The following is a 19,910-nucleotide window of genomic DNA, read 5'->3' as shown; positions in this document are numbered from 1 at the left end:
GGTCCGGGTGACGGGCGGCAGCGGTCCGGATTTGGACTGCGGTCCACCAGTTGAGTACCACTGCTGTAGGGGATAAGTTGGTTTATACTGGACCACCCCTTTATGGTAGCTAAATACTGTGGTAATTCAAGACTGGCCACTAGGTGGCAAAAATGGTCCCTTCAAATAATGAGAAGTAGATGAAGAACCCTGTTTGTTCACCCTGCATTCTGAATGACATTGTTGGTTGTGGTTTATAGAGATTACAGGTTGTTTTATTTTTAATGTAAGTATTATTTTGTATTTTGGACTGATGATGGGTAAAATGTACAGAAAATTAAAGCAACAACTTGTATAAAAGAAGAAAACATTTCGCCCAACGTGGGGCTCGAACCCACGACCCTGAGATTAAGAGTCTCATGCTCTACCGACTGAGCTAGCCGGGCTGGTGTTGGAGAAGGAAACATGATTGTGTTTAGTACATACATGTGGGACGGTATCATTATTGCCTGTGGTGTACACGTTTTATAGTCAATGGGGAGGGATTTATTTAGTGGTTTGAACAAGTTTTTTTTGCGGTAAAAAGGCACAAGAAAAGTTGTGTGCGCCTTTTTTTGCACCTTTTTCACTGCACAGCAGATTAATAAGAAATCACTGTGGACAGTCAAAACTGTGTAAGGCTGGGTTCACACCACGTTTTTCAAATACGGTAACCGTATACGGTTTTTCGCAAAAAAACGTATACAACCGTTTCCGAAACCGTATGCATAGAGAATGCATTGTAAACCGTATTCCAAATGTTGTGTACGGTTGCATCCGTTTTGCCTCGGACACGGTTTTGCCGATTTTTCAACCGTAGGCAAAAGCGTGGTCGACAGCGTTTTTGCCTAGGGTTGAAAAATCGGCAAAAAATAGGCAAAAACGCTGTCGACCACGTTTTTGCCTCCGGTTGGAAAACCGTATGCGAAACGTATGCGGTTCTTTTAACATTGTTGTCTATGAGAACCGTACACAGAATTTCAGATGCAAAATGACCTCCAGCAGGACACAAATGTGCATGTGTCCACTCAAACGGTCAGAAACAGACTCCATGAGGGTGGTATGAGGGCCCGACGTCCACAGGTGGGGGTTGTGCTTACAGCCCAACACCCTGCAGGACGTTTGGCATTTGCCAGAGAACACCAAGATTGGCAAATTCGTCACTGGTGCCCTGTGCTCTTCACAGATGAAAGCAGGTTCACACTGAGCACATGTGACAGATGTGACAGAGTCTGGAGACGCTGTGGAGAATGTTCTGCTGCCTGCAACATCCTCCTGCATGACTGGTTTGGCGGTGGGTCAGTAATGGTGTGGGGTGGCATTTCTTTGGGGGCCGCACAGCTCCCCATGTGCTTGCCAGAGGTAGCCTGACTGCCATTAGGTACCGAGATGAGATCCTCAGACCCCTTGTGAGACCATATGCTGGTGCAGTTGGCCCTGGGTTCCTCCTAATACAAGACAATGCTAGACCTCATGTGTCTGGAGTGTGTCAGCAGTTCCTACAAGAGGAAGGCATTGATGCTATGGACTGGCCGCCCGTTCCCCTGAATCCGATTGAGCACATCTGGGACGTCTCGCTCCATCCACCACAGACTGTCCAGGAGTTGGCGGATGCTTTAGTCCAGGTCTGGGAGGACATCCCTCAGGAGACCATCCTCCTCCTCATCAGGAGCATGCCCAGGCGTTGTAGGGAGGTCATACGGGCACGTGGAGGCCACACACACTACTGAGCCTCATTGGGACTTGTATTAAGGACATTACATAAAGTTGGATCAGCCTGTAATGCGGTTTTCCACTGTGATTTTGAGGGTGACTCCATATCCAGACCTCCATGGGTTGATACATTTGATTTCCATTGATAATTTTTGTGTGATTTTGTTGTCAGCGCATTCAACTATGTAAAGACGAAAGTATTTCATACGATTAGTTCATTCATTCAGATCTAGGATGTGTTATCTTAGTGTTCCCTTTTATTTTTTTGAGCAGTGTATTTAACAGTACCACTTTTGCGTATATGTGACTTTTTTGGTAATTTTTTGGGGATGGGATGTGACCAAAAATCTACAATTTTGGGTATTAGTATTTTTTTTATGTTTAAACCGGTTACCACACAGGACATTTCATTTTACTGGTTCGGACATTTCTGCACTCTGCGATAAATGGTAAAAATGGGTAACTTATTTTTTGGGGAAAGGGGCTTATTCACATTTAGTAAAACTCTTGGAGTTCTGGGAGTTGGAGTTGTTTACCATATAGAGCAGTGTTTCTCCAGCAGGGTGCCTCCAGCTGTTGCAAAACTACAACACCCAGCATGCCTGGACAGCCAAAGATTGTTTTCTTAAAAGTGTACCTCCAGCTGTTTCACAACAACAACTCCCAGCTTGCCCTGACATCTATTGGCTGTCAGGGCATGCTGGGAATTGTAGTGGTGAAACAACTGGAGGCACCCTGTGTTGAAAACAATCTATCTTTGTTATGGCCGCCACCCCCCCCCCCCCAACACAACTCCCCAAAACAGCTCCCTATAAGACCGCAGATCAGACATACCCACCAAGTACAGGACATAAGCGTACTGAGGCAGCAGCAGCGCAGCAATGAGTTTTAGTGCGCATTGACGCGCATATACGCCAGGAGGCGGGGCCGGTGTATGAGGCAAGGGAGCCAATGCGCGCAGCCCCGGCGTTCACAACTCTCCCCCCACCTGTCTGATTGACAGGCAGGAAGCGAGCGCAGGCTGACTGAATTCGGACTGAAGCCCGGACGGAATCAGTCCGAATTAAGCTGTGACGTCACAGCAGAATGCAGCCGGCCACTAGAAGGGAGACCCCTAGTGGCCAGATTTTCAACAGTAAATTTAAATAATTTACACCAAAAAAAAATAATAATAGAAGTATAAGTTGTAGTACATAGGTACTACAACATATAAAAAAAAAAGATGATGACAGTGCCCATTTAAGGCTGGCAATTAACTACCATATTTTTCGTCCTATAGGACGCACCGGCGTATAAGACGCACCCAATTTATAGGTGCAAAATCTAAAAAAATAAAGATTTTGAACCCAATAGTGGTCTTCAACCTGCGGACCTCCAGATGTTGCAAAACTACAACTCCCAGCATGCCCGGACAGCCGTTGGCTGTCCGGGCATGCTGGGAGTTGTAGTTTTGCAACATCTGGAGGTCCGCAGATTGAAGACCACTGCATAGGAGGTAATACTCACGTGTCCCCGCCGCTCCGGACCCGTCACCGCTGCCCTGGATGTCGCTCCATCGCTGTCGCCGTGTCCCCGTCGCTCCGGAACGTCTCTGCTGCCGGCCGGGTATCCTTGCTCTCCGTCGCCGCCATCACGTCGTTACGCACGCCGACGCACGTACGCGACGACGTGATGACGAGGAAGGAGAGCGCCGGCCATACAGGGGATCCCTGAACGGAGAAGACACCGAGGAGGCAGGTAAGGTCCCTCCCGGTGTCCTGTAAGCTGTTCGGGACGCCGCGATTTCAACGTGGCGGTCCCGAACAGCCCGACTGAACAGCCTGGTTAGTGTTATTTTCGCTTCAGACGCGGCGGTCAGCTTTGAAGGGTTAATACAGGGCACCGGGTCTGAAGGGTTAATACAGGGCACCACCGCGATCGGTGATGTCCTGTATTAGCCACGAGTCCCGGCCGTTGATGGCCGCAGGGACCGCCGCAATAGGTGTGTATTCGCCGTATAAGACGCACCGACTTTTTCCTCCCAGTTTTGGGGAAGAAAAAGTGCATCTTATACGGCGAAAAATACGGTATTTTTTATCTTTTTTATGTTTTCTATTTATTTTTTCTATTTCCTTAAACGAAACAAAAATTAACTAAGTTTGGTATCGGTGGGATCGTACTGATCCATAGAATAAAGATAGCATGTCTGATTTAGGGTGCGTTCATGCTGCGGAATCTCCGCTCGCTGAATTCAGCAAGAGCGGAGATTAAGTCTTGTGGCCGCCGGCGAAAATACTTTGGCGCTAGGGCTGCGGGGCACTGAGCCGTCACCATTGACGACTATGCAGTTCTTGCAGAATCCGTGTAAAGAATGAACATGTTCTTTCTTTGCGCGGAACAGTTTCAGCGGCGGAATATGGAATTCTGTAGTGTGAACGTACCCTTATGGTATTGTGAACTCCGAAAAAAAATATTGTCCCACAAAATTGCGCAATTAAATATATTTTTTTTTTCATTTTTGACTTACATAGATTTCTTCTTCTGGCTCCGTGACACATTATATTATAAAATAAAGTGCGCCAATGAAAAGTACAACTTTTCCCACAAAAAAAGGGGCGACACGCCTTCTTTACCATGAGAACTGTGAACTTATGGAACAGTCTACCTCAGGAACTGGTCACAGCAGGAAAAATTAACAGCTTTAAAACAGGATTAGATACATTCCTGGAACAAAATAACATGAAAAAATATGAAAAAATATAAAATCCCATCCCTTCCCCAATATCGCGCCACACCCCTACCCCTTAATTCCCTGGTTGAACTTGATGGACATATGTCTTTTTTCGACCGTACTAACTATGTAACTATGTAAGCCCTAATGCAACTTTGTCAGTGGAAAAATTAAAATGTGAGAAGCAAAAAAAAAAAAAGTGCCCAAAAAAGAAAAAAATTGCTGTGTCATGAAGGGGTTAAACTAAGAACAGAAAGTGAAACTCCAGATGCAGCTATGTCTACTCCATAACCATCTGGCCGGTTAGCTCAGTTGGTTAGAGCGTGGTGCTAATAACGCCAAGGTCGCGGGTTCGATCCCCGTACGGGCCAGTAACATTTTTTATGATATATAATAAATACTTTATTTGTTATTTTCTATTTATTCTTTCGCTAACCACTGTCCTTCTTTTTCATTTCTTACATTCAGCCTCATACTTAAAGTGGCCAACATGATAACCTATCGGATAGGAATGAATAGAAAACCCGCCCTGGGGTTTATGCCTCCTGTCGGCTTCCGTACTGCGCCGATTCATACCGCCCCTCTTTACTTTTGACCTTCCGCGATCCGTAGGGAGGTTCTGTCACAGAGACACGTGACTGGCTCTCCATCTGGAGCTGCGGCCACACGGTGACTACACTGATCGGAGAAAACCGGCCTAGAGGTGACCGGAGCGTCGTCACAGCAACCGGGGAAAAAAAAAAAAAAAAAGATGGCGGCACTGGGCTGCCCGGGCAACATGGCGGCGGTAGTGGGCGCTATGGAACCGATAGAAGAGTACGTACAAGTGATGGTCGGGGAGGACGGTGATCCCAGCCAGGTGGTCGTGCTGCAGGGGGAAGGCGGAGAGCTGCTGAGGCCGGTGCAGGAGCTGAGCCCGGAGCTTCTACAGAGCATCTCCCCGACCGACACCGTCTACTATGTGCAGCCTGACGGGAGCCTGGTGCCCGGGGGCCGCCTGGGGGAGGTGCAGACTGGAGGCCACCTGGTGAGCGGAGGAGTGGAGGCTGCCCACCTGGTGAGCGGAGGAGTGGAGGCTGCCCACCTGGTGAGCGGAGGAGTGGAGGCTGCCCACCTGGTGAGCGGAGGAGTGGAGGCTGCCCACCTGGTGAGCGGAGGAGTGGAGGCTGCCCACCTGGTGAGCGGAGGAGTGGAGGCTGCCCACCTGGTGAGCGGAGGAGTGGAGGCTGCCCACCTGGTGAGCGGAGGAGTGGAGGCTGCCCACCTGGTGAGCGGAGGAGTGGAGGCTGCCCACCTGGTGAGCGGAGGAGTGGAGGCTGCCCACCTGGTGAGCGGAGGAGTGGAGGCTGCCCACCTGGTGAGCGGAGGACATGGAATGGAGGCTGCCCACATGGTGAATGAAGTGGAGGCTGCCCATCAGGTGACTGGAGGCCAGGGAATGGAGGCTGCCCACCTGGTGACTGCAGAAGTGGAAGCTGCCCACCTGGTGAGTGGAGGAGTGGAGGCTGCCCACATGGTGACTGGAGGCCATGTGGATGAGGTTGCCCAGCTGGTGACTGGAGGCCATGGAGTGGAGGCTGCCCATCAGGTGACTGGAGGTTATGTGGATGAGGCTGCCCATCAGGTGACTGGAGGTTATGTGGATGAAGCTGCCCATCAGGTGACTGGAGGCCCTGGGGATGTGGCTGAGGACAGTGAAGGCCAAGGAATGGAGGCTGCAGTGAACCTGGTAACTAGGGTGGAGGAGGCCGTCCACCCCGGGTTGATCCTGCTATCGGGAGAGCACCCTGGGGTGAACCTGGTCACCGAAGACCACATGCTGGAGGTTGTTGAGTCTGAAATGAGCCTTGTAAATGGAGGCCAAATAGAAGAATCTGTCCAAAATGGAGGCCAGGAGGATGATCCGGTGGAGGAGGACATGGTAACTGCCTTAAACCTCACCAAGGAGACTGCCCGCCGGACCCAAGAGACTGCAAGCCCTGAGGGCACTGTACACAACCAGTCATTGCCAGCTGTTTCCTCCAGACTGCCTGCATATACTGCTGGGGTCACCATGCTGAAAGATGCGGCGCAGCAGCTGAAGTCGGTCGCCCACCAAGTGACCCTGAGAGAGGCGGAGTCACTGCCCAGAGTCCTCACCCATAAGGTAATTCATAGAGTATATGAGGTATCGCACTTCCACACCTCCAGTTATTGCAAAACTACAACTCCCAGCATGCACTAACAAAACGGCATTCCTACTTTATGGGTTGTAGTATTGCAGTAGCTGAAGGGCCACAGGTTGGGGGCCCCTGAGCTATAAACTGTCTTGGAGTGAAAGGGCCCATGTGGTGGTGGCTTCCACCTGAAGAAGTTTAAGAAGTGTTTCCCAAATCGGTGTGCCTCCAGCTGTTTTCACAGCTGGAGATACCCTGTTTGGGAAACAATGGTGTTATTCAGTGAATGATTTTCAAGATCTCGGCTTGCTGTCACTGACTAGAAACGTTTTCATGTAGATCGAGGCCTCGAGCCCTTTACAAACCTTATAGTTCTCACAGCTGTGGGTTTGCTACAATGGATTCTGCTGACAGTTACATTTTATCTGCCCTGATACAAAGTTGAAGAAGTTCTCTGAGATAAGAAAACGTATAGGGGATAAGTTTCAGATTGTGGGGGGTCTGACCGCTGGGTGCCCCCCCCCCCCCCACGATCTCCCGTACAGGGCCCTGGCGGCCAGGGGGCGTGTCCGTCACCGCATGACGCGGCAGCCGACTCACCTCCTCAATACATTATTTATGGGAGAGCTGGAACGCATTATTCGGCAGTCTCTGCCTCTGCCATAGAAATGTATTGAGGGGGTGTGTTGGGCGCCGCATCATGCGGTGGTCGAAATGCGCTATTTCGGCAAAGAGCAGATGGCACGTGTGGGAGATCCCAGGGCGCCGCAGCGGTCGGACAAACCCCCCCCCCCCCCCACGATCTAAAACTTATCCCCTATCCTTAGGCTAGAGGATACATTTTCTCATCCAGGAGTACTTCTTTGACATTGTATCAAGGCAGATAAAATATCTCCTTTAAAGGGGTACTCCACTGGAAAACATTTTTTTTTCTAAATCAACTGGTGCCAGGAAATTAAACAGATTTGTAAATTACTTCTATTAAAAATCTTAATCCTTCCAGTACTTATCAGCTGTCCACAGGAAGTTCATTTCTTTTTGAATTTCCTTTGTCTGACCACAGTGCCACTCATAGCTATGAGTAAAAATCAATAGATCGAAACTAGAGATGAGCGAACTTACAGTAAATTCGATTCGTCACGAACTTCTCGGCTCGGCAGTTGATGACTTATCCTGCATAAATTCAGCTTTTAGGTGTTCCGGTGGGCTGGAAAAGATGGATACAGTCCTAGGAAAGAGTCTCCTAGGACTGTATCCACCTTTTCCAGTCCACCGGAGCACCTGAAAGTTGAACTAATTTATGCAGGAAAAGTCATCAACTACCGAGCCGAGAAGTTTGTGACGAATCGAATTTACTGTAAGTTCGCTCATCTCTAATCGAAACAGGTTCGTTTTTTTGTGAGGTGCTTTCCCCCTGCGTCTTTACATGTCTGTGGATATTGCCTTATTTTGCTATAAATTTTAAGGAATTATAATAAGGAGAGAAGTTTATTTTTTTTTAACTCTTTGCAGCCTTATTACCTGAGAATTAGGTATTGAAGGTCCTGATAAAAGTTTAATCTCTTCCCAATGTTTTGCAGGAGCTGAAATCCATCCACATCCAAGTCCCGAGCCTCCAGACCAAGAAAAGTGCGGAGCCGGTGGTGCTGAACCTCAGTACGGTGCACTTGAAGAACGCCAGTCCCAGTCTTCTGGGTGCGCAGGTCGTGCAGATCAAGTCTTTAAGCGAATCGCGTCCGCCGCTGGTGGTGAACTCGTCTTCCCTGGATTCGCCCGTCCAGATCTTTGTTCGGCAGGCTCAGCTGTCCGCGAGGAACCCCGGGACTCCAGACCCAAATAATAACAGATCCTACGTTGCTCACCCCCAGAACGGTGCTCATGTAACCTCCGACCATGGACAGAAAAAGGGTCACAAACGCAAAAAGGCCATAAAGGTTAAGACCCGCTCCGGGCGGATATCCCGACCTCCGAAACACAAAGCAAAAGATTACAAATTCCTAAAAGTGGGCGACATGATTCAAGGCAGCACTTCGGATTCAGAAGATTTCTCGGAGCAGAGCTCGGAAGAGGAAGAAAAGGGCGTGAAGGAGAAAGCGCCATGTGACCTGCCGCTGTACACTGTGAAGAACTCGCTGTTTCAGTGTCAGACGTGTGAGAAGTCATATATGGGGAAAGGAGGGTTATCCCGCCACTACAGACTGTACCCCAGTCACGGGCAGATGGAGCCTCCGTTTGTTTCTGATGACAAGAAAAACGGAGAGTCTGGTGTTGGGCATGTGGTGCCCAGTGTGCCAAAGGTAGGGATGTCATGATACCATTTTGTTTTTAAGTACGAGTACCGATACTTTTTTTCTATGTCGTATTATTTTATTTTTTTTATTGTAAAAAGGGGTGTTGGTTTTTATTTTTTTAGCTTTTTATATATATATATATATATATATATATATATATATATATATATATATATATATATATATAAAAAAAAAAAAGTTTTTTTATATATATAAGCCCCTCTCCTAATAAAAGTTTGAATCACCCCCATTTTTCAATTAATTAAAGGAGAACTCCAGAACATAAAAATTGTCCCCCATAGTGCCGGCAGTAAAAAAATAAAGATGTACATACCTTCCTCCGCTCCCTCGGGGCCTCCGGTAACCCGCTCCGGTTACTGCACTCAGCCAATCACCAGCCGCAGTGAAGTCCGACTCAGCAGTGTGATGTTTTTGGCCCTGGCCGCAGGTGCCGGTGTAGTGAAGAATTTTGTGTCCTGAAGCGTTCTCACACTGCCGCTCAGCCTATCGCCGGCCGAGTCTGACTTCGCTGCGGCTGGTGATTGGCTGAGCGCAGTATGACTCGTCCGGCAACCAGGAAGTGGATCGCGCCGGAGACGGTTACCGGAGGCCCCGGGGGAGCGGAGGAAGGTATGTACATCTTTATTTTTTTACTGCCGGCAGTATGGGCCACAATTTTTATATTCCGGAGTTCTCCTTTAATGTAAACGTAAACCTATTTAAAATAAAAAATATAACCTTAATGAAGCCGCAGAGTGATATGATTTTTAGTCACTTCATATGCCAGAAATAAAGTAAATAAAAAATACAATTATGACAACCATTATAGTGACATCCGTTCCGGTCAGAGGGATTTTGCTATTGCACCTTCCAGCTGAGATTCAGGCATCTCAAATCACTTCCGCTATTTCAACGCAGCAAATTCCAATGAGAGAGCGGTCTTATTCTATATCCCTCTCGTCTATGGAAGTTGCTCCATTTGATTCCAGTGTTAGATTCCCCCAGGCTACACCATGAGCTCACCTGCAAGAAGTTCCCATAGGGGACTATTACATGCAATCATTGCATTGCATATACTGATCAATGCTATGCCATGTCAGTGTTATCGGCGCTCCATTGCTCTAGCCTGCCATGGCTGACTGGAGCCTTGGAGCGCCGATCGGACAGCAAGGAGCGCGATAAGAGACCTCCCACCGTCCTCTCTGCTGATGGGGACGCCGCCTGGATTAGTTTCATCCCATTTTAGAAATCCCGTTTTTTCAAAGTTGATCTAAAGGGTTAATGCCAGACATCAGCCCAATTGTCGATGTCCGGCATTAGCCGCTGGTCCTGGTTGCTGATACCAACCGGGACCCACCGCGTATGAAGCACGCTTCGTATAATGGGAGCCAGCAATCGATGTAAATACACGCTCATTATCGTTAAGGGGTTAAAGTAAATCTGTCACTGTATATACCAGTGTTTCCCAACCAGGGTGCCTCCAGCTGTTGCAAAACTAAAATTCCCAGAATGCCCAGACAGCCGTATTATACCAGTGTTTCCCAACCAGGGTGCCTCCAGCTGTTTCAAAACTACAACCCCCAGCATGCCCGGACAGCCTTTGGCTGTCCGGGCATGCTGGGAGTTGTAGTTTTGCAACAGCTGGAGGCACCCTGGTTGGGAAACACTGGTATATATATTTGGTGGCTTTGTTCCAATAAAAAAAACATGTTTTGTAGTGTCCCTAATAGGGATCGACTGATCATCAGTTTGGCCGATATTCACGATTTTGGACGGTATCGGCAATTACCTTGGTATAAGTTATCGGCTATTGGGCTATTGGCCTGAAAGGTCACAGATTATCGGTATCGGCCCTAAAAAATCTGTATCGGTTGATCCCTAGTCCCTAAATGTCAGAGAGATCGGGGTCCACCATTTCCCATGGCTGTAACGCCTCTCTCCGCTGATGGCACACCTGGTGATTGATACGTAGGACTCGCCCGCCCATGGCAGCTCGGTGTAGTTTGCCAACGCATGGGCCGTCGACCTCAATATGCGTGTGCCATATTACGGATTATTATTGTTTGCTGAGCAGGTGCCTTGTGTAACACGCCAGCCAAAGAGAAACTGCTGTAAAGTGACGCTGTTTGGCTTTGGATTGGTCGTCCCCTTGTATAGACGGACAGACTCTTATGTTCTTACATTGATATTTAAAGGGGTACTCTGCCCCTAGACATCTAATTACCTATTCAAAGGTTAGGGGATAAGATGTCTGATCGTGTGGGTCCTGCCGCTTGAGACCTCTGCGATCTCGGAGGCGGCACCCCAGACATCCGGTGCATGGTGCAAACGTCGCTCCGTGCCGGATGACTGGCGATGCGATGCAGGGCGGTGGCTCGTGACGTCACGGCCACTCCCCCTCAATGCAAGTCTATGGGAGGGGAAATGACGGCCATCACACCCCCTCCCATAGACTTGCATTGAGGGGGTGTGGCCGTGAAGTCAAGGGCGGGGTGTGGCAGTGACGTCACGAGCCTTTGGTGCTGCACCTAACGCTCTAAACAAGTGTAGTGTAGCAGAGAGATCGCGGGGTCCCCAGCAGTGGCACCCCTGTGATCAGACATGTTATCCCCTATCTTTTGGATAGGGGATAAGATATCTAGGGGCAGAGTACCCCTTTAACACTGCTTTCTTTTGTTTTGTGTTTCAGAAACCGACCCCTAGACCCAGGAAAAGGCTGTTAGAGGACCCCCTGAACCCCGACAACTCCAGTCTTCCAAACCTGGCAAAAGATGGTCTGGAGTTTGCATCACCCACATGTCAGGGGCGGCAGCAGGTGACTGGCAGGAGATTTGGATACCCACGTAAAGTGTTGGCCAAGGCACCCTCTGAACAGAATGCACTGACAGCAAAAGAAGTGAGTACATTCTGTTTGTGTTTTTCTCCATGTAATTAAGGTAAAGGTAAATTATCATTACAAATAATGAAGCCAAAAAGTAAGATGTACAGGCCACTTGCTGCAAAGTCCCTTGTAGGGTAGGGTCATACGGAGCGGATTGGCAGCGCATTTTACGTTGCGGATCCGCCATTGATGGTCCCCATAGTGTGCCTTCAGCTGTGCCTGCGAGTAGTGAATGACAATCCGCTGCTATGAGCAGACGCACAACGATCTGCGAGTTGTTGCACGCATGCGTAGTGTATTCACACATCAGGCTGCACTCGGCTGTGTGTCTGCTCGTAGCGTTGGATTGCCACTACGAACAGGCACAGCTGGAAGCACAATGTAGGGTCCATCATCGGCGGACCAACACTATATCATACTGTGTTTTTGTGCACATAGTTCCCCTGAGGACGTCCCAGTGTGCATTTAATTACACCTAGGGACAAAAAGGTGGGAGAAGTGTCAGGTGACTTACCTGTACCTTTGTGATTTGATAGTATATGATGTGTGGATAGTATAACTATACATAATTTCTAGTTGCCGAAGTGGGCCATGTTGGTTATTCTGCAGATAGTGATCATATTGTGAATATAATGCTGATTACTATGTGGGTAAATCCCCTATACTAATATCATATTTTAGTATTTTTTAACCCCTGGATAGGATACACTTCCTTATATTTGTGGTGGATTTTAACATATACCAATAAATAGCTATGTTTTAGGCACTTCCCCCTTTTTTTTCAATAATTTATTGCTGGAATTTCTTTTTCTATATAAGATTGGCAAATAACCCTAACAAACCTACATTTTGGTCGTTTTATCCTGTACTGATCCTGAGTTATATCATGTATTATACTCCAGAGCTGTACTCACTATTCTGCTGGTGAGGTCACTGTGTACATACATTACATTACTTATCCTGTACTGATCCTGAGTTATATCCTGTATTATACTCCAGAGCTGTACTCACTATTCTGCTGGTGAGGTCACTATGTACATTACATTACATTACTTATCCTGTACTGATCCTGAGTTATATCCTGTATTATACTCCAGAGCTGTACTCACTATTCTGCTGGTGAGGTCACTGTGTACATACATTACATTACTTATCCTGTACTGATCCTGAGTTATATCCTGTATTATACCCCAGAGCTGTATTCACTATTCTGCTGGTGAGGTCACTGTGTACATACATTACATTACTTATCCTGTACTGATCCTCAGTTATATCCTGTATTATACCCCAGAGCTGTACTCACTATTCTGCTGGTGAGGTCACTGTGTACATACATTACATTACTTATCCTGTACTGATCCTGAGTTATATCCTGTATTATACTCCAGAGCTGTACTCACTATTCTGCTGGTGGGGTCACTGTGTACATACATTACATTACTTATCCTGTACTGATCCTGAGTTATATCCTGTATTATACTCCAGAGCTGTACTCACTATTCTGCTGGTGAGGTCACTGTGTACATACATTACATTACTTATCCTGTACTGATCCTGAGTTATATCCTGTATTATACCCCAGAGCTGTACTCCCTATTCTGCTGGTGAGGTCACTGTGTACATACATTACATTACTTATCCTGTACTGATCCTGAGTTATATCCTGTATTATACCCCAGAGCTGTACTCACTATTCTGCTGGTGAGGTCACTGTGTACATACATTACATTACTTATCCTGTACTGATCCTGAGTTATATCCTGTATTATACCCCAGAGCTGTACTCACTATTCTGCTGGTGAGGTCACTGTGTACATACATTACATTACTTATCCTGTACTGATCCTGAGTTATATCCTGTATTATACTCCAGAGCTGCACTCACTATTCTGCTGGTGAGATCACTATGTACATACATTACGTTACTTATCCTGTACTGATCCTGAGTTATATCCTGTATTATACTCCAGAGCTCCACTCACTATTCTGCTGGTGAGGTCACTGTGTACATACATTACATTACTTACCCTGTACTGATCCTGAGTTATATCCTGTATCCTCCAGAGCTGCACTCACTATTCTGCTGGTGAGGTCACTGTTTATACATAACATTACTTATTCCTGCATTTTATCTTCATGTTCTCTTTGTTCCTCCCATTTTGCAGCTTATTCAGCAATGTGAGGATGCAGATATAAAGGAACATGTTGCGCCATGTTTATCTGCGCGGCTTTCAGTCTATGACTTCTTGGTTGTGAAGGTAGGTTGTCAACAGTTTTTTGGCATGGCCCAGTGTAAAGGGGAAAGTTAAAAACAAAATAGGGTGGCGAGGCATGATGGGAGTTGTAGTTTTGCAGCAGCTGGAAAACGCTGCTCTAGAGCACATCTTTGTTTGTATTGTTTTTGCCATTACTTTTACGTTTCACTTTCTCGCTCGGCCATTGTTAGTTGCGCTTGCACTTTCCTCTTCAGTTCAGTTAAAGTTATCAGATTCCTCCCCCAATGTGTTTTATAGGTCAAACAAGACCACCCAGACGCACCTTTGTTTCCGCACCTGTATAAGGAACTGGAGAATCTGCATAACAGGGTCCGAATCTTGGCGCAGGAGTATTTGAGTAATGGCGGAGCGGGAAAGACTCTAGAAGTAGCCGATTGTAAGGTGAGTCAGTGTTACTTACCCAACCAGTGTGCCTCAAGCTGATTCAAAACTACAACTCCCAGCATGCCCGGACAGCCAACGGCTGTCCGGGCACGCTGGGAGTTGTAGTTTTGCATAAGTTGTAGGTTATACCACAGTGTTTCCCAACCAGGGTGCCTCCAGCTGTTACAAAACTACAACTCCCAGCATGCCCGGATAGCCAACGGCTGTCCAGGCTTGCTGGGAGTTGTAGTTTTGCTTAAGTTGTAGGTTATACCACAGTGTTTCCCAACCAGTGTGCCTCCAGCTGTTGCAAAACTACAACTCCTAGCATGCATGGAGTTGTAGTTTTGCATAAGTTGTAGGTTATACTAGTGCTGGGCGGTATGAACTGGATAGCGTTTTTTTTTTTTTTTGGGGGGGGATTTTTGCCCATACCGCTATACCAGTCGGGCCCCTCCCTCCGGATGAATTGTAGAGCCCAGCGCGGCGCCCTCTCTTGTTCCGGTGTGCTTCTCTGGCCTGATTCCGAGAGCGGAATCGGGCCACAGAAGCTAATCCATTTACTGTGTCCCCCCGCTGCGCCTATCAGCCAGTGTCCCCGCGAGCACGATCAATCCCCACCGCTAGCGGGATCCATGTGCCCACTAGCGGTGTCACAAGAATGCCTCCCGCGAGCGCGATCTCTACCACCATCGCTAGCGGGGTCCCTGTGCCCACTAGCGGTGTCAAATGTGCCCCCTGCGAGCGCGATCAGCGACAGCCTCGCGCGCGGCTAACGTAGTACTGCGCAGGTGCAAGACTATGCAAATAGCGTAGGGCTAACGTAGGCAGCGCTAGGAGCCTAGCATTAGCCCTACGCTATTTGCGTAGTACTGCGCATGCACAGTACTACGTTAGCTGCGCGCGAGGCTATTAAATCTGTTCCCATACCCTGAGAGGTGACAGGGACCGGGAACAGAGCCGCGCTCGGCATTCTTGTGACACCGCTAGTGGGCACAGGGACCCCACTAGCGGTGATAGTAGCTATTGCGCTCGCGGGGGGCACATTTTACACTGCTAGTGGGCACAGGGGGGGGGGAGTTGACAGGCGGTAATACCGTGATACCGTGATAATAAAAAAAAAAATACAGTGATATTAATTTTAGGCCATACCGCCCAGCACTAGGTTATACCACAGTGTTTCCCAACCAGTGTGCCTCCAGCTGTTGCAAAAATACAACTCCTAGCTTTCCCAGACAGCCAACGGGTTGTAGTTGTAGTTTAGCATAAGCTGAAGGTTATACCACAGTGTTTTTCAACCAGTGGGCCTCTAGCTGTTGCCAAAGTACGAAGCCAAAGACTGTCTGGGCATGCTGGGAGTTGTAGTTTTGCAACAGCTGTAGACACCCTGGTTGGGAAAAACTGCTTTACAATGACTTTCCTATGAGCACTGTAAAGCGAGAACATACAGATCCTCTAACAGTGTTATTCTGCTTGATGTCCTCCAGGTGGCAGCATCCCTGGGCATTTCAGCAGAAAGGATACATGTATTTTCCCCGGATATATCTTCTATAAAAGAAGAGAAAATACAGTCTGCAGATAAGGTAAGAGGCCGCTGCTTCACCTACTGTCCTGGTTATGACTGACGATTACTGACCGGTCGTATCAATGTCCACTGTGTTAGTGTTCAGGAGAGGAGCTGACGCCACCAGCAAAACGACTAAAAGTAGATGATCAGGAAAGCTTGAGCCCGACCAAAGATGTCACCACAGGGGGCGCTCCAGACCTCAAGGAAGAGGAACAAAGGACAGGTGAGATGGGCTTAATCATGTATGGCTTGTGCTGATACATAGGGGGCAGTATTATAGTATATTCTTGTATATAGGAGCAGTATTATAGTAGTTATATTCTTGTATATAGGAGCAGTATTATAGTAGTTATATTCTTGTATATAGGAGGCAGTAATATAGTAGTTATATTCTTGTATATAGGAGGCAGTATTATAGTAGTTATATTCTTGTATATAGGAGCAGTATTATAGTAGTTATATTCTTGTATATAGGAGCAGTATTATAGTAGTTATATTCTTGTATATAGGAGCAGTATTATAGTAGTTATATTCTTGTATATAGGAGGAGTATTATAGTAGTTATATTCTTGTATATAGGAGCAGTATTATAGTAGTTATATTCTTGTATATAGGAGCAGTATTATAGTAGTTATATTCTTGTATATATAGGAGCAGTATTATAGTAGTTATATTCTTGTATATATAGGAGCAGTATTATAGTAGTTATATTCTTGTATATAGGAACAGTATTATAGTAGTTATATTCTTGTATATAGGAGCAGTATTAGAGTAGTTATATTCTTGTATATAGGAGCAGTATTAGAGTAGTTATATTCTTGTATATAGGAGCAGTATTAGAGTAGTTATATTCTTGTATATAGGAGCAGTATTAGAGTAGTTATATTCTTGTATATAGGAGCAGTATTAGAGTAGTTATATTCTTGTATATAGGAGCAGTATTAGAGTAGTTATATTCTTGTATATAGGAGCAGTATTAGAGTAGTTATATTCTTGTATATAGGAGCAGTATTATAGTAGTTATATTCTTGTATATAGGAGCAGTATTAGAGTAGTTATATTCTTGTATATAGGAGCAGTATTAGAGTAGTTATATTCTTGTATATAGGAGCAGTATTAGAGTAGTTATATTCTTGTATATAGGAGCAGTATTATAGTAGTTATATTCTTGTATATAGGTGCAGTATTATAGTAGTTATATTCTTGTATATAGAAGCAGTATTATAGTAGTTATATTCTTGTATATAGAAGCAGTATTATAGTAGTTATATTCTTGTATATAGGAGCAGTATTATAGTAGTTATATTCTTGTATATAGGAGCAGTATTATAGTAGTTATATTCTTGTACATAGGAGCAGTATTATAGTAGTTATATTCTTGTATATAGGAGCAGTATTATAGTAGTTATATTCTTGTATATAGGAGGCAGTATTATAGTAGTTATATTCTTGTATATAGGAGGCAGTATTATAGTATTTATATCCTTGTATATAGGAGCAGTATTATAGTAGTTATATTCTTGTATATAGGAGGCAGTATTATAGTAGTTATAGCCTTGTATATAGGAGCAGTATTATAGTAGTTATATTCTTGTATATAGGAGGCAGTATTATAGTAGTTATATTCTTGTATATAGGGGCAGTATTATAGTAGTTATATTCTTGTATATAGGAGCAGTATTATAGTAGTTATATTCTTGTATATAGGAGCAGTATTATAGTAGTTATATTCTTGTATATAGGAGCAGTATTATAGTAGTTTATATTCTTGTATATAGGAGGCAGTATTATAGTAGTTATATTCTTGTATATAGGAGCAGTATTATAGTAGTTATATTCTTGTATATAGGAGCAGTATTATAGTAGTTATATTCTTGTATATAGGAGGCAGTAATATAGTAGTTATATTCTTGTATATAGGAGGCAGTATTATAGTAGTTATATTCTTGTATATAGGAGCAGTATTATAGTAGTTATATTCTTGTATATAGGAGCAGTATTATAGTAGGTATATTGTTGTATATAGGAGCAGTATTATAGTAGGTATATTGTTGTTTACGGTGGGAGGCGACATTATTCTAGTGACAATGCCTGTATAGTTGTAAGTACTGACCAGAGATGTTCTCACAAGCAGTTACTATACTACAATTTCAGTATGAAGAATGTACATTTTAACCCCGTATTTATAATGCGCAGATCCTGCCTCCGCGGCTGATTGGCCCTGTAAAAACGACACAAGTTCTAATGATACAATTAATTGTACTGAACAAGTCCTCGAAATCTCGCACCCGAATGTACTAGAGGAAGAGGCAGAGAACCTACATACTGGCGCCCATCTAGAGTCTGCCCCGTGTGAAGAAAGCCTCATGGAAACCTCCCCGGCCCTAATCGGAGCGAGTAATTGCGCGCAGATTTCCAGCGAACTTCCAGAAGAAAGGTCAGGTGACGCAATTCAGACTCGGGTCGTGCAGGGGGACACAGATTCAGAGGAGGTTTTACCGGGAAACCATGCTGGTCAGCCTCCATGTCCACAGCCTTGTGCCGCTGACTCCACCCTCCCTTCTGAGGCTCCTCCCACTCTTTCAGATAAGACATGCAGCGAAGGCTTCCAAGGTGTCGACACCTTCGTTTCCCGAGAAATCATTGCCAGTGACCAGTGCACGCAGGCTTTTGACTTTCACCACGGACAGGACCTGGTGTTCGTTCACAGCTCGGAGGAGGGCGCCATGACGGACGAGGCGGTTGTGATATATGACTGTGCGGAGACTCTGGCTGACGCCCACATGGACACGGAGGTGGGACTGGTGGAAATGAGCCAAATCTAATTCATCTCACACTGAGGTGAATACAGTTCTGGTTTCTATACAGGTGCTTTTTGTTTTTTTTATATAATATATAAAATAAACATAGGAAAAGTCCTATATATATTCTTCTAAATTAACTTATTTGTAAATTGTTTATATAAGAGTTTTTTTTTATTTTGTATTAAGCAGCAATTTTCTTGAAGAGCAGGTTTTGCCTTTGCACTATTGTCCTGTGACTGTATCCGTTCTTCCGTAATCGCACCGGACGACAGATTGAGACCGGAGAAGGGGTAACTTGATATCCAAAGGTGGGGAAATCAGCCATTTTAGCTTGGATAGAGCGGTGCTGTAGTTCCCCCTGCATAGTGGTGGGGCCCTATTGGCTGGGAAATACTGTGAAGGGGCCACAGCAAACAATCTATGCAGCTCTTAATTCAGTGTTTCCTAACCAGGGTGCCTCCAGCTGTTGCAAGACTACAACCCCCAGTGTTTTCCAAATAATGTGTCTCCAGCTGTTGCAAAACTACAACTCCCAGCATGGCCGGACAGCCTTCGGCTGTCCGGGCATGCTGGGGGTTGTAGTTTTGCAACAGCTGGAGGCACTCTGGTTGGGTAACAGTATCAATATAATCTCTTAGTCAGGGAAACTTTTTATTTTTATTTTTTTACTGGCTCCAGAAAATCTTAATCCTTCCAGTAGTTATCAGCTACTGAAGTTGAGTTGTTGTTTTCTGTCTGGCAACATTGCCCTCTGCCGACATCTCTGCTTGTCTCGGAAACTGCACAGAGTAGAAAAGGTTTGCTATGGGGATTTGCTTCTTCTCTGGACAGGTGTCATCAGAGAGCACTTAGACAGAAAAGAACAACTCAACTTCAGCAGCTCATAAGAACTGAAAGGATTAAGATTTTTTTTTAATAGAAGTAATTTACAAATCTGTTTTAACTTTCTGGAGCCAGTTGAGATTAGAGATGAGCGAACTTACAGTAAATTTGATTCGCCACGAACTTCTCGGCTCGGCAGTTGATGACTTTTCCTGCGTAAATTATCAAGCTTTCAGGTGCTCCGGTGGGCTGGAAAAGGTGGATACAGTCCTAGGAAAGAGTCTCCTAGGAATGTATCCACCTTTTCCA

General features: G+C 45.7%; 1 protein-coding gene and 2 non-coding genes across 3 annotated transcripts; 2 read left to right on the top strand and 1 right to left on the bottom strand.

Annotated features, from left to right (window-relative positions):
• Window positions 1–352: 352 nt before the first annotated feature.
• On the bottom strand, window positions 353–425 carry TRNAK-CUU (transfer RNA lysine (anticodon CUU)). Its single transcript has one exon. It is a non-coding gene; the product is annotated as a tRNA-Lys (tRNA).
• Window positions 426–4,738: 4,313 nt separating this feature from the next.
• Window positions 4,739–4,812, top strand: TRNAI-AAU (transfer RNA isoleucine (anticodon AAU)). Its single transcript has one exon. It is a non-coding gene; the product is annotated as a tRNA-Ile (tRNA).
• On the top strand, window positions 4,802–19,237 carry ZNF839 (zinc finger protein 839). The gene is made up of 8 exons (XM_056545391.1): window positions 4,802–6,587; window positions 8,178–8,894; window positions 11,578–11,784; window positions 13,935–14,027; window positions 14,283–14,426; window positions 15,896–15,991; window positions 16,072–16,198; window positions 18,172–19,237. Exons 1-8 carry the CDS (start codon window positions 5,193–5,195, stop codon window positions 18,798–18,800), a joined length of 3,408 nt encoding a protein of 1,135 aa, XP_056401366.1. The 5' UTR covers window positions 4,802–5,192; the 3' UTR covers window positions 18,801–19,237.
• Window positions 19,238–19,910: the final 673 nt, after the last annotated feature.

This window comes from Hyla sarda, chromosome 11 (genome assembly GCF_029499605.1).
Source record: "Hyla sarda isolate aHylSar1 chromosome 11, aHylSar1.hap1, whole genome shotgun sequence".
NCBI lineage: Eukaryota > Metazoa > Chordata > Amphibia > Anura > Hylidae > Hyla > Hyla sarda.
Note: the sequence above shows the minus strand (reverse complement) of the source record. Positions and strands in the feature narration are given on the sequence as shown.